The following is a 14,097-nucleotide window of genomic DNA, read 5'->3' on the forward strand; positions in this document are numbered from 1 at the left end:
CATAAGGGTTAGGGTCGGTGGTCTGCTGTCTGTCTGTCTGTCTGTGTGCAGGAGAGAGACCCTTCCTTCAGGAGGGGGGAACTGTAGCTAAGGAAGTGGAGGAGAGAGGTTGGGGGGGAAACGGCCACAGTCTCAGCTCTTTCACCGGCTCTTTATATATATATTTTGTTGCTTTGCAGCTGAAACGTCACGCTGCCGCTGCCCGCGCACTGACAGATGAGAGATGTTGGCGTGTGGATAATATTTGTGGCGACACGGTGCACTTTTTTTTTTTTTTTTTTTTTTACACGAGAGGCAGGAACTCGTGGCGTCACTTCCTGTCCACGCAGGGGGCTCGCCGCCTGATTGGCTGTGCAAAAGGAGGGGAGGGAGGGGGAAAGGTGGGAAGGGGGGAAGGGGGGATGAGCGCAGCCGCGGACCGAGAGCCCCGGCACCGAGACATGAGACGATGGTTGTGCACCGAGATGCTGCTGCACTCCGCGGGTCTGGAAACGGCCAAACGGCGGCGGTGGCCCGGGTCTCTCCCCCTACTAACCCACCCACCACACCGGCTGACCGGCCCCCAGAGCCCCCGGTCAGGTAACAGCCAGTAGATCACTAGTTTAATGTGGATATAGCTACATGTAAAAGCATAAACTTGGGTAGACTTTATATGCATCTTTCAGTCTCAAATGATGAAGTAGCTAGGTAATAGCCTATAATAAACATCCATATCCAATTGTGTTAGAGTTATATTTATTTGCCTATCCTATTAAAAAAAGAAGAAGCTTTGTTTACTTTTAGATTTTCAAATTAAGAGTCCAATCAAAGTAGAGGTCCTTTTTTTTAAAACTACGTTTTAGACTCTAAAAATAAATCTAAACTGACTTTACTGTCACTAAACTAGGTTTTTCTTCCATAAATAGGTGTAACCTTGAATTATTACTTTTAATTTGAAGTGCACATTGATTATTTTTCATTTTAAAAGCACAACACCTGACTTTTGTATCACGGCCTTAGTATTTTTGTATGAGCCCATTTAAGTCTGTTGGCACCCGGCCTTTTGTAGGTGTTTTTTTTTTTTTTTCAAAGATTTAAAGTTAATAAAGTGTCAAACTCATTCCCAATGGAGGACCTCATTTTTGATACACCATCATGAATTGGAAACGACTTCAGATTCCCTCAAGTGGCCTTTTTGTAGTTAGATTGCTACTACACTGACAAAAAAAAAGCCATATATCAGTTTTTTTGGGCACAGAATACGTAACGGCCCATATTGAAGACATGATATTGGTCTTCAAAATAAAGCACATTGCCCATATTGTACATCTAGCTGCACACAAATGCACCATAACAATGTAAAGCAGCAGCTTTAAAAGGCTGAAAACGACCATCAAAGAGTTCAATCAACAGTCCAGACAAAAAGTTATTAGAGATTTTTCACAAGTGTTGCTGCTGTGTTATTTTGTCCCCTCCTCTCTTCCCGTACACACACACACACACACACACACACACACACACAGTGGCCTTTAAAGTCTTAAATGGAGATGTCTCACACACAGCACCTCGCCTGCTAAATAAGCTGTTAACACACGAGCTGTTAGAGGCGCGGCGTGATGGAAAAGAGCATAAAGTGGGGTTACTATTTGTTTTCCATCGCAGATCAAACATCTCATTCACAGTCATTTACAGTACGTATGCAGAGCCGACTCTTTACCCGGCGCCTGCAGTCCATTTGGTTTCGACCAGCTTGATGTTGATGGTGCAGCTTGTAGTTTGTTGTGATTGTGAGATAATTTCAGTTGCAGGAATGACTGTGAAACACTGGCAGGAATTTCCTCTTTACAGGTGAAACATCTTTGAAAACACTGCAGGGGGGTGTAGGGGTGTGTGGGAGGGGGTGGGGGTAAAAAAAAAAAAAAAGAGGGAGCATTTTGAACGGGATTATATAATTATAGTTTTGCTGTGTGTGTTTTTTCTTATTTTTCTTATCCGAGGCCGTAATTACTGCACACAGCCATGGGTCGTTACTCCTTTCAGCTGGCCTAATCTCACACAGGATGAATAGAAACTGTCAATCAGAGGCTGCACTCAGCAGCGAGACAAGAGGGGACTGATTGCTGCTGCTGTGCTGCGACACACACACACACACACACACACACACACACACACACACACACACACACTGATGCACACTTTCCTCCTTCCTCTTTCTCTCCAGTGTTTCCACCCTCTCTGCCTTCACTGATGCACAACTAAAACCCTCCAAAAAGCAGATGATTTTTTTTTTTTTTCACCACATTTAACTTTTCTGAAGACTGCTCATATTTTGATTTCAGTCTTTTAGGCATATTAGGACACATTTTTGTGTCACACTGTCAAACTGTGTATAGTATTAATACTAACAACTGTAGGGACGTCTCATCTGTCTCTTTGTGTGTGTGTGTGTGTGTGGCTGCTGCTTTCTGCTGCCAGACAGCGTTTGTGTGGAGGACGTTCGCTGCAGCAGCTCACACCTCGGTTTGCTCTCAGTTGCCTGGTGCAAAAATTAAACAGAATGAAAATAAGAGGAAATGGCTCATTATAAGACAGACAGGTGGATAAGCACCGCACAATGGAGACAAACCTATATTTAAGTATTCCAACCTGTTCCTTTATCACCACTGGGGGAAGATTACTACTTTTTTTTTTTTTTTTACCCTGTTATTTAATGTACATTAGTATTTGATGCAGTTCCCTGTCGGCCTTGGCTCCATTAGGATTCACAAATACACCGAAATCTTCAAAATAAAAGCTCCGAACAGTCGTCTAAGAAGAAAAATGATGATAGATTATAAAACGACAACAGAAAAGTGAAAGAAAATTAAAATAAATAAACACATAACGAGTTTCAAATACGACAAAATAACCCAAAATGATCATAATCGTCATTTTATATTGAAAATTGCACATTCTGTGGATTAAACCACTTTATTCTCAAGTTTATCAGCTCATATTTGCCTCATTTCGCAACATTAAAATGCTGTTTACATGACAGTGCATCAGTAATCATGCAGTTTCATGCAGCACACTATGAAAATAATACTAAACTAATATTATTAGAATAGAAACTAATACTTTATCTTGTTAATGTGGCCGTATAGGACTTCGTGCTCGCAGCACTTGTGACGACTTGTTCCACCCGTGTGGATAATGACCAGGCCTGAGCTCTCATGTCACTGATGGAGGAGTGGACTCCAGACAAACTCTGAGTGTTGTTATCGACTGTTAAAATGTGGCAGAAGTCGCATCTGTGAAACCTGCAATTGTAGCCTATATTTTTGTATTTTCTTCTCCTCTTCCTCCTGATTATTATTTCTTTTTTAAAAGTCCAAATGCACCGATGCAACCTGGGACACACAGCAGCTGTATTCACCTCATCAGACGGATACTTGCATCCAACTTTTTTCCTATGTTAGACAAGTTGTGGCAGAGCTTCCTGGTTTGTTTGTGAAATAATTTCATTAATGTTTCAGCAAGTTCAGATGATGTGAACAGATGAGAAAAGAGAAAACTGGATTGTTGATTTGCCCCCTTTTTTTTATTATGATTATTTCTCAGGGTAATGATCAAATCTAAAGATATTTGACTTCAAAACCCATTTTATTCTCATCTCACACGCACATTATCTCTTCTCAAAATCCCAATTACATGAAATCACAGCAGAGGAAGGAGCATAGATCTGTTGCTCTGTGACACTGATGCCTGTAGCCACAGTATAAAAAACACACACATACATCTACTCCATGAGCCTGTGTTCAAGCCCACAGGCGAAAAAAAAAAGGAGGAAAAAATGTTTGTTTGCACCACACACTGCACTGGCTGCTCTCCGTCTCCCGCGTGCGCTCGGATTGCGGCCTCGTGGACTTAAATCTGATCAATCAGATCAATCAGCAGAGATTACTGTAGTCCCGGAGGTCAGGGAGAGGCCACCGGGCCACGCAGAGTTCACGCATCACGCACGACGAGCTCCAGACAAATCTGTGCAGGAATGAGCGCGAACGAAGGAGCCCGTGATGATGAAACTGTAGTGTGATGTGATCCAAGAACAGATTTTATATTTCTTCATTTCATTTCAACCTAAAAAAATAAATAAAAAAAAATAAAAAAGAAATAACCTGAAACAGACAACTCCTATAGCGCTGCGTTCAGGAAAAAACAGATTTCTGTGTTTTGTGTTGTTTTTGGAAATGTGTCTGTCCGTCATTGAGTGGTGCAAACGGATTTAAGATGGTTTATTTAAATCGGCCATAGAAATAGCCCTTTATCTAAGTACGGAAGCCGTGGAGCTGCTTTTGTATGTGACGGAAAGAGAAATAGTCAGTTATAGGTGCGTTCAATCACATATCCTATAAGTTTAAAAACAGAAGAAGGAACCTTTATCATCCATAACACAGATAAGAAAAGGAAATATAATAGTGATCATTATTATGAACAAAATTAATAATAGAAGCTCAGCATTTATTGTTTTCTACGTAAAGATATTTACACTTTCTTGTCGTTTCTTTGCCAGAGGTGAAATAATAAACAATAACAGGTGAATAATAACTGACGGGAACTCTTCAGACAGAAAAGGTGCAGTTCAGATATTTTCTGAGTTCGTTCTGGACACTGACTCAAAATGATCATAACAAAACACACTGTGTTATTTTTTTAAGCAGATATTATAGAAGATGAATGCTCTGTAAGTCCGTTTGTTTGATGTTTTGTTTGTTTATTTGTTTGTTTGCCTGCTTCAGTGGCCTTTGAAACCGAGCCTGAGCGTTTGAATGTGTTTCTATAATAACCTAACCTACTGTCAGTGAGAGCTGCCAAAAACACACACTGATCAAGTCGTTTTATTTTACATTTGTAAAATTCACAATCACCTCTGACGATGTTGGCTAAACAAACCAAATAAAGGTCGAAACACAAAAAAACGAAGTTAACTCACAATATTTTACACTTCTCAGTTTTGAAATTTATGTTAAATAGGCTATTTATAAAATAAAATATTTATAGGCTGTGTGTGTGGGGTTGTTTTTTTGATAATCTGCAACACGGAGTTCAACAATTTACATCCACATCATCACCACATTACTAATACGTCACCAAAATAATTAAATGTGTTTTTTCCTTTTTTCTTTTTTGTTGGACACGCTCATGGTTTCCGTGATGGAGCCGCGTGACCGTGGGCCTGCTGCTGCTAATGATCACAACAGTAACAATAATAATGTTAATAGAAACTGTCTAATGTGTGTTCATATTTCTATCATTAAGAGAAAAAAAGTTAATAAAACACCACGTCCATGTTACAGAGGAGGCGGTTCTGGTCAGACGCACATCTGGCTGCGGTCCACAGCTGCTCGGTCCCTCCTCACGGCTCGATTCCCGTCTCGGTGCTCCGCAGGTCCGGGTTTAGCTCAGCAACACGAACTGTCTTTGTTTTCACTGCGGGGGAGTTTCTACAAACTTTTTGTTTTCTCTTGCTCTTTTCTTTACTTCCAGAAGTGATGACGATTTATTTTTTTATTTTATTTTTTTTGTTATTTCTGCACTAAACTTTTGTGGAAGCAGTGAACACAACACCAGAGTCAGTCAGTCAGTCACACTGCTGCTACCTGACACGTCTTCATGCGTTTATATGAAAGTTTAACACGTGATGTAAATCCACTGTCAAGTTAAATGGAAGTAAAAGTCTGAGTCTGTTATAAAGCCATATGTGCTGTATAATAAATAATAAACCTGCACATTGATTCCTTCTGAATCCTAATGAGAGTATTTTTGAAAAATGAAAATTTCAAACAAATCTCAAGTGATTATTTGACATTAAATATTGTTTTATTTCCCACAAAAAAAGGAAAAAGTGAGGAATTAGATTCATGCAGATGTAGCACAATAATAATAATCATAAAATGCTATTTTAGTTTCAGGCTTGGAAATGTAAGGGTTAATCTGTAAATAAGAGAGGAAATGATGGAGCTGATGCTTCTAATGCAAATATTATATGTTTTTAAATTATAGAGCAGCAGAAGAACTCATGCTGCTTTAAAAACTGAGATTAGAAAGATATTTAAAAAAAACAAAAAAAAAACTGACTGTGGTTTTCAGTATTTGTGGTGAAATCCTTGTGGATTTATGTCTTTATAAGGAAAAATAAACACAACTAGAAAATATATTTTTGTTAATTTACAACAGAGATGTTACAAAGTCTTACATGTTGAGTATTTAACACTATTGAACGCATCTGTGTGGAGTTTAAAACACCATTATCATTTGTTTCCAATAACTGATCAGTGTTTGAACCAGACTGGACATCAAGTGACACGTCTCCCACAATACTGTACTGGTCTCATTAGTTTTTAACTTCAGTTGAGTCTTTGAATGTTTTTGTTGTGAAATTTGAATGTGTAAAATGTTTATATATATATGTGTAGCCTATATAAACACATGAATAAAACAGGTGAAGTGTTACACACAGAGTCTGAGTGCTGGTGTAGACTGCCACCAGCTGTTCCTGCAATGAACTGACAGAGGCCACGAGAAGTAACAAAACTCAAACATACACACGTTTTTTATTCTTGTTTGACATTAAAAAATACAAATCACACACTCACACACACTCATACACACACACTCAGACGTGGGGAACAAATAAACCGTGACACTCCTCCAACGGTAAAAAGCTACTGAGCACTAAGAGGGAACAAAACCAGATATTTTCTGACCTATTACTGTGCAAGCAAACATCAAATAGATCTATTTAATCTGCACTAAACCAACGGCCTGTGGTCTAACGTATAGAGAGATTACACACACACACACACACACACACACAGAAGAGAAGAGTTGTTTCCATTAAGGCTGAATGCATTTGAACAGAAGAAGAAGGAGGGAACAAATAGAGAAGAGTGAAGATGGATCATGGCACTCGCTCTTTAAAAATGTACTGTAGGTTTGTCAGAGCTGACAGTTCGTTACGGTGACGGTGGGATTAAAACGCTGGAACACTGGACTCTTCCTGAACCCACACCCCTTCTTCTTCCTCTTCCTCTTCTTCTTATTTCTATCATTTCCTCTCGTTGGATCACCTCGTGGTAAAGTGGGAGACAGGACAGAGTAGTAATGAAAGGCACTTACATCACGTGTGTCTTTCTGAAGGCTTTACACCGTTAAAACAAAAAGAAACTAAATGTTAACGCCTCCTAAACCCCTCTCTGGAAATATTATGATCAAACCCAGCTACAGGTTGTTTTCTTATTTTCAATTGGTCCGTCAAACTTCAGAGGAGAATTGGAGAAAATCCTCACATAAAGAGAGTTTTGTCATAAATTATTATTAATCTGGTTATTTATCTGGTTTAATTTTCCTGCTCATTGACCAATCGCTTCACCTTTTCATTTCTGAGCCGATTTTTGTCATTTTGTTGTGCAGGTTTCTGTAGAAAGTGACTGAATAGGCCTGTAACAGCGAGTCAAGATATGCAGAGTGAAAGCATCAAGAGTCGACCTCAGATTTTGGTGTCACTTCCTCACACAATGACAGACTGATGCACTATTTTTTGAGCTTTATGCAGGAATTAAAAAACAAAAAAGAAAAGAAAGGAAAGGAAAGGAAAAAAAGGGAATATTGTTCTGTTTTTCTTCACAACACCTCTCTGAATTGATATAATCACATACACCTACTGATCTTCACAACCTCTCCAACAGATTTACTACAAAGGCAGTGTGGAAAAAGAAAAAGAAAAAGAATAAAACAAACATTAAACCTAAGCAGAAGTAGTCGGAGCAGGTTTGAGGTGAAGTAGAAACAGAAACGTCCTTAACAATGTTGGAGCTTGTCAGACTTTAATTACGTGAATGTTTTAAAGTGTCAGAGTTGGATTTTTCCTTTACATGGATGGATGTGTGAGCAGCAGAGCAGAGCACACAAAGCCTTCAGAGTCACATACAGTGGTCTGCAGCGCCCCCTCGTGGTCAAACAGGGACATTACAGCCTGGGTTGGACAGATCTGTCCCCTCACAAGCTTTTTAAAAAAATGAATTGATCGATTGATGAGCCCATATTTACACTGTCTGTCTTAGTAGATTGATTAACGTTGGATAAAAGTTTGTTCGTTTGCACATCTGGAGGAGAACAGAGAACCAGAGGTGGTGAGTGAGAGGCAAGGTTATTATAGTTTGAAAATTCTCATTAGTTTTTATTATGTTTTTCAGTTTGCTTTTTGTATTTCAGTTTAGTTTTAGTTAGTTCAACAATTTTTGTTTAGTTTTTATTTTTGAGGAATTGACTAGTTTTAATGAGTTTTTATTTCGTTTTAGTCATAGTTTTAGTTTTTCAGGTTTTAGGAGAAGGCCACCTCTGAAGATGAACTTCCACATTTGTGGGATTTTTCCCTTTTAGTTGCATCCCATAAATGTTCCCAACAGTCCTCATCACGTTATTTCGCTCGTATCTACCTGTGGGTCGTACATCTCTAAGAAAACTAAAACTAAGCTGATGTTATCTGACTGAACTTTAGTTTTAGTTAGTTTTTCATTGTTCATTGTAGTTTTTATTTAGTTCTTGTTTTTTTGTCAGTCATTTTTCTTTTTATTTCAGATTTTTTCACTGCTAGTTTTAGTTTTAGTGCTAGTTTTAGTTAACTATAATAACCCTGGTGAGAGGAGGTTATGAAGAGCACTGTTGCCCTCCAGAGGTTCAGACAGGGAAATACACACAAACATTAACCAACAGAAAACAGCAGGTCAGAGTGAACAGAGGAGGAAAAACAGAAAATAAAATAAAAAGAAGTGTCTAAATGTCCGTTCAGATGTGTGATGAAAGTCGTTGTCCTTCTCCTCTGGCGCCCGTTAGTCAGGATGAACCACACATGGCACAGAATCATGTATCAGTGGGAAACAGTGGAGTTTTTTTCTTATTTATTTAATTTTCTATTTATGAAAATGACGTATGTGTGTGTGTGTGTGTGTTTTGTGATGGCAGGTATCTGTGTGTATGTGTGTGTATGTGTATGTGTATGTGTGTACTTCGGCTGAGACTTGAGGTTTAGTCAAATCCTTGCCAGTCGCTCTGCTCCGAGTCGTACTCCAGCTCCACCCCGATGCAGCGGACTCCCTCCAGCAGCATGGGCGTGCCGTGGTGGCGGTCTGCAGGCAGAGACGGAGATTTGATGTGAGACGTCACAATAAACACTCTCTCATAACATACACACACACACACACACACACACACACACACACACACAGTGGGCTAAAGACTCAACACATACACACACTTAGCTACAGACTTCCATTATGATCCATCTACCTCAGGATCAAGTAGCAGCAGAAACTTTCTATGATCTCCCACCGTGTGTTATGGCACATCTCAAGCTCAGACATGTAAACACTCCACAGGAGGCTCATCTGGACTTTTTTTTTTTTTTTTACACAGTTCAGAGGCCAGAAATGTGAATCAAAATACCCCCCACCCCCAGGCTCACAATACAATCAAGATAATTGCAGAAATAATTAGTGATGATTATCAATGTCTGAATGAATGAAAAAAGAAAAAGAAAGTGTAAATATCTGCACAAAAGAAAAAAATAAAGACATTTAAGGGTTGATTATCTGGTTGAAGGTTTGGATTTAAAGTGTTTGAGGTTGAAAGTGATTTTATTTGGGCTCAGATTCAGAAGTTGATTAAAACCAGAGTCAGAATTTGTTACATAGAAGGATTAACTTTTTTTTTTTTTAAATTGTGAATGAAAATAAACAAAGCAAAAAGAAAATAAATATTAACAAAGACGAAAACCAGCTCAGATCCTGTAAATATAAAAATAAAACTGAACATTAGTAACACAGTAGTGACGGTGTGTTCCCATAACAACGCCCTCACGTGGACGTCTCCGGTCATAGCACACGCGGGCGGAGCAGAGCAGAGCAGCGTTACAACAATAAAAACCTCACAAGACAAAAGAAAAACCAACAAACTCCGCGTTTAATACGTTAAATAAACATTTTAACTTCATAATCCGACGTCAAAAAGCTTTTAAACCCGTTAAACTGCACAGTTTTACCGCTTTTCCTCCACTTCCTGTGTAATACCGGTGTAATAGATACATTTCCGGTTAAGCACAGCTGTTCTGTATCATTGCATTGGTGGTTCAGTGGTAGAATTCTCGCCTGCCACGCGGGAGGCCCGGGTTCGATTCCCGGCCAATGCATCATACTTTTCTTTTTTTTTCTTTGTTATAATGTAATAAAAGTGTAATAACAACGTTATTATCATTTAATTACAGTTTAATACATCTATTTACATTATTATTTAATCTTCACTTTATCAGGAAAAACCTGCACTGTGGAAAAACTATAATTCCCCACAGTGCGATGTTAGATAGATAGATAGATAGATAGATAGATAGATAGATAGATAGATAGATAGATAGATAGATAGATAGATAGATAGATAGATAGATAGATAGATAGATAGACTTTATTGATCCCAAGCTGGGAAATTCAAGAAAAAAAAGCCCAATATGTTGAATTCACAGTAAAAATTAACTGTAAATCCTCACATTTGAGAAGCAGAACTTGCAGAATATCCAACAACTTGAACGTTTCATTGTGTTCAAACCAGATTAGCCGCCGCTGAGCCAATACAATGCCGGTCCACTGTGCCCACTCAGTCAGTGATCTAATAAAGCCAGAGTGCAGAGCAGGCCACGGCTTAATCCATTGATCTGGATGCCGCCCAGGCCTCAATTACACACAGACATCTGGGCAGATGTTCAGGCCACGCTTGGTGAGTAAAAATAAACACCCACCAACGCAATCGCCATTCATCCTCAAACACACAAATGCATGCCTACAGATACACACACACACACACATACAGGACTTCTACTATATTTACGCAGGCACAGATGGAAACACACATACGCCCACTTCACCTAATTCTCCATCTGCCGGCACAAATGACAGCAGCTCATGCCGCCGCCTCACTGACACCGATTTAAGAGCAGAAAATGTAAATTCATCGCAGCCTCGGCTCTGAGGCAGGAACGGCAGTGTGGGAGGCCACTTTTGTTTTTGTCTTATACAGCTGCAGATAAACTTTCTGTTTTAGTAGTTTTTGTAAAAGCATTAAACCAAGAAATGACTCTCAGCTGTTTTCGTGTCCAACACAAAATGAGCTCCTGTGATTCTTCTACAGTTTCATGGTGAGTTTCCACAACAATGACTGTGTGTGAATCCAGTTTCTTATTTTTTTGAAAGATGTTTAACAATGATTGACTTGTAATTTGCTGTTTAGTGTTGTTGAAGTTGATGCTGAGCCTCTCTGGAGACTCACCAGCAGGAGGCAGCAGTGCACCAGGGATGAACATCTGACAGTTTAACTTTGAAACGGCAGAAATCAGAGACTCCCAGATGTTGCACTAAACATAATGGGCCTGTGATCGCTGCAACACATCAGCTGTTTTCATAATGAATGAAATGTTGAAGCTTAGTCCTCTGATTCGTGAATGTTTGCTGTTTTTCTTTTTTGAATTACATGTAGTGAATGAAGTTTTTTATCTACAACTAATGCTTCAGTAAGAGCATGGAGACTGTATAAAGAGGTGCACCAACAGTGAGTGCATAGTAAGTCAGCATGTTAGGGCTTAATTGACATTACAAGCAGTTTGAAGAGATTTGCGACTTAGATGGACCACAGGATGGTAAAATAATAGTTAAATAAATGAATAATTCATCACTACTAGTGTAAAGAAACAAAAAATAAAATGTTATGTTTCAACTGAAAATATGTATGTACAGTAAATAAGACAACGCAAACCAACCACTAAGAGAGACTGAACGACCACAACAAGATGCTATGGAAGGGAAATGATGTAAGTACTACATAAATAAAAACAGAAATACATCAATAAACAATTACATTACTGAATAAATTATCAAATATCTAGATCGGTGCAAAATAAATTCATTTTGGTAATGAAAAGTGCCACTTTTGTTTTTATTCTCTTTGTGTTATTGTCAGTCTGTCTATATCTATATGTCCACATGGTCTTGTCTCTTCATGTCTCTGCCCAGGGACTGAGATAAGAGCCAGAATAACGATGGAGCGGGGTGTGGTGGTGCAACATTAACCGTGCACACACACACACACACACAGACACAGACACACACTGACACACAGAGAAATGAGATCATCATGTATTATTACATTATTATTATTATTACTATTATAATGAATGGCTGAAGTTTCCTCACCCATGACTCGGGCGTGAACTTTGACTTTGACGCACACGTCCTCGTTGGTCTCGCTCAGCAGCAGCACCTCCTCACACAGAACTCCCTCCTGCTGCGCCATGTACTCACACGTCACCTTCAGACCTCCTGGAAAACACACACAGAGACAGAGAGAGAGAGAGAGAGAGACAGAGAAGAGAGAGTTTACTAGACATAAACAAACCTTTTCTTTGTCTCAGACAGAAGATCAAAATGGCATCATGATTATAAATAAATAAAACACAGCTGACCGACTGACCAGCACCGATAAACATAGACACACACTGTAAATCTGCCACTTTTAATATTAACACACATACACGCACACAGAGAGCAGAGGGTAATATAAAGGGTGTGGAAAGGTCAGTAACCTGCTTTAGTTACAGGCACAACTCCCAGAAACATTCAAGACCACCTTTAGCCCAAATGAGCAGGTTTGTGAGACTCATTCAACTTTTACACCTCCACTGCAGAACCTTTTTTTTTTTTTTCTTATCCAGGTGCCAGGTGTGTGTGTGTGTGTTTTTGTTTTTACCTATGGCAGCACAAGGACCGACATAAATCCAGGACAAAGTAAGAGGGAAAACATATGAAAGTCGGTTTTATTTTTCATGATTCCTCAGAGATGGATTGCAGAGTGAGCTCTGTCTGAACTGTCTGCTGCTGTAATCCTCAGCCATCTGCTCCTGCGTGTGTGTGTGCGCAGCCTCGAACACTGCAGCTGAGAATTACTTCCAAGTATTTCCCTCAGATCTGGCTGCAACAGAAATAACCACATACCCAAACTTTGTTTTACTCATTTATTTATTTATATATATTTTTCATATCACACGTCGTTGCTCCGGATGCGGCTTGGAGATGTAACCTGTGATGTGTGCGGCACTGTGCGACGACGAGAAAAGGCCTAATATTAAGAAACTGAAAGACATTAGAGCTGAAATCTGAAAAAATAAATGACGACAGGAAGAGGAGAAAGATCAAAAAGCAGCAGACAGGAAAATAATGTTTTTGCTCAAAGTGAGCAAAGTGTGGGAGGCGTTAAAGGCCTAAATGCTTTTAGAGCTCAGAAACACCAAATATTATTAAGCTTATGTAATATTGTGCTTTCGTGCATCTACTTGTTCTGCCTGTGTGGAAATGTCACGGTAATTTAGTCCCATCTTAATCTAAAAACAGTATTTTACAACACTTGCGCTGTTTTTTGCTTTGACAGCTGTAACTTGTTCCAGTGGGAATCAAACTAAATCCCTTTTTTAAACCCTCTGACTGTCACAGTTTCAGTTTGATTCATGTATTTATTTAAAGAAAAATCTTTAACCGTGTTCGACTGTGAAGCCCAGATGGGAGAAGCCCTGAGATGATCAAAATGTTCCTGTGTGTCGACGATGTTATTACCGCGCACTCGCAGCAATTAAGCTTTAAAGCAGCAGCAGCAGTGGAGTCATTTCTACACTCAGCCCTGTGCTCCGTCCGCTGCCTGCAGACATCACTCGGGGCTAAAATCTCTCATTAGCAAAGATGATGCTGCAAAACATGAAGCACCTCTGACTTACTTTGGTTAAAATACCGGCGCCTTTTCAAGTGAACAAGGCTGCTACAGCTGGAGGTGCAGCGCTGGAAACTCTCTACATGACAGGAAACCTTCCCTGTGCTGCAGCAGGTGAGTGGAGGACACACAGCCGACTCCATCCAGCCTTTCAAATCCAAACTTCAAACATTATTTTATGCCTTAACCTTCAATTAGTCCTTAGTTTCCACAGCTCAGGCTTTGTGCCTGTTTTCATCCGTCCTGCAGCGATTAGGCCGTGGTTTGACTCATTACTGACAG

At 39.5% G+C, this 14,097-nt stretch overlaps 1 protein-coding gene and 1 non-coding gene across 2 annotated transcripts in view; one reads left to right on the top strand and one right to left on the bottom strand.

Moving 5' to 3' along the window:
• Nucleotides 1–7,355: 7,355 nt before the first annotated feature.
• Nucleotides 7,356–14,097, bottom strand: part of adisspb (adipose secreted signaling protein b) — a 33,538-nt gene continuing 26,796 nt past the window's right edge. The window contains exons 5-6 of the mRNA XM_085759037.1: nucleotides 12,252–12,377; nucleotides 7,356–9,146 (exon numbers count right to left, since the gene is read on the bottom strand). Of these exons, the coding sequence (XP_085615163.1) occupies nucleotides 9,046–9,146; nucleotides 12,252–12,377 (227 nt within the window). The 3' untranslated portion in view covers nucleotides 7,356–9,045. The remainder of the gene's footprint in view (nucleotides 9,147–12,251; nucleotides 12,378–14,097) is intronic.
• trnag-gcc (transfer RNA glycine (anticodon GCC)) lies at nucleotides 10,134–10,204 on the top strand. Its single transcript has one exon. It is a non-coding gene; the product is annotated as a tRNA-Gly (tRNA).

Source organism: Trachurus japonicus, chromosome 18, assembly GCF_045865225.1.
Source record: "Trachurus japonicus isolate A0001 chromosome 18, Traja_1.0".
Lineage (NCBI taxonomy): Eukaryota > Metazoa > Chordata > Actinopteri > Carangiformes > Carangidae > Trachurus > Trachurus japonicus.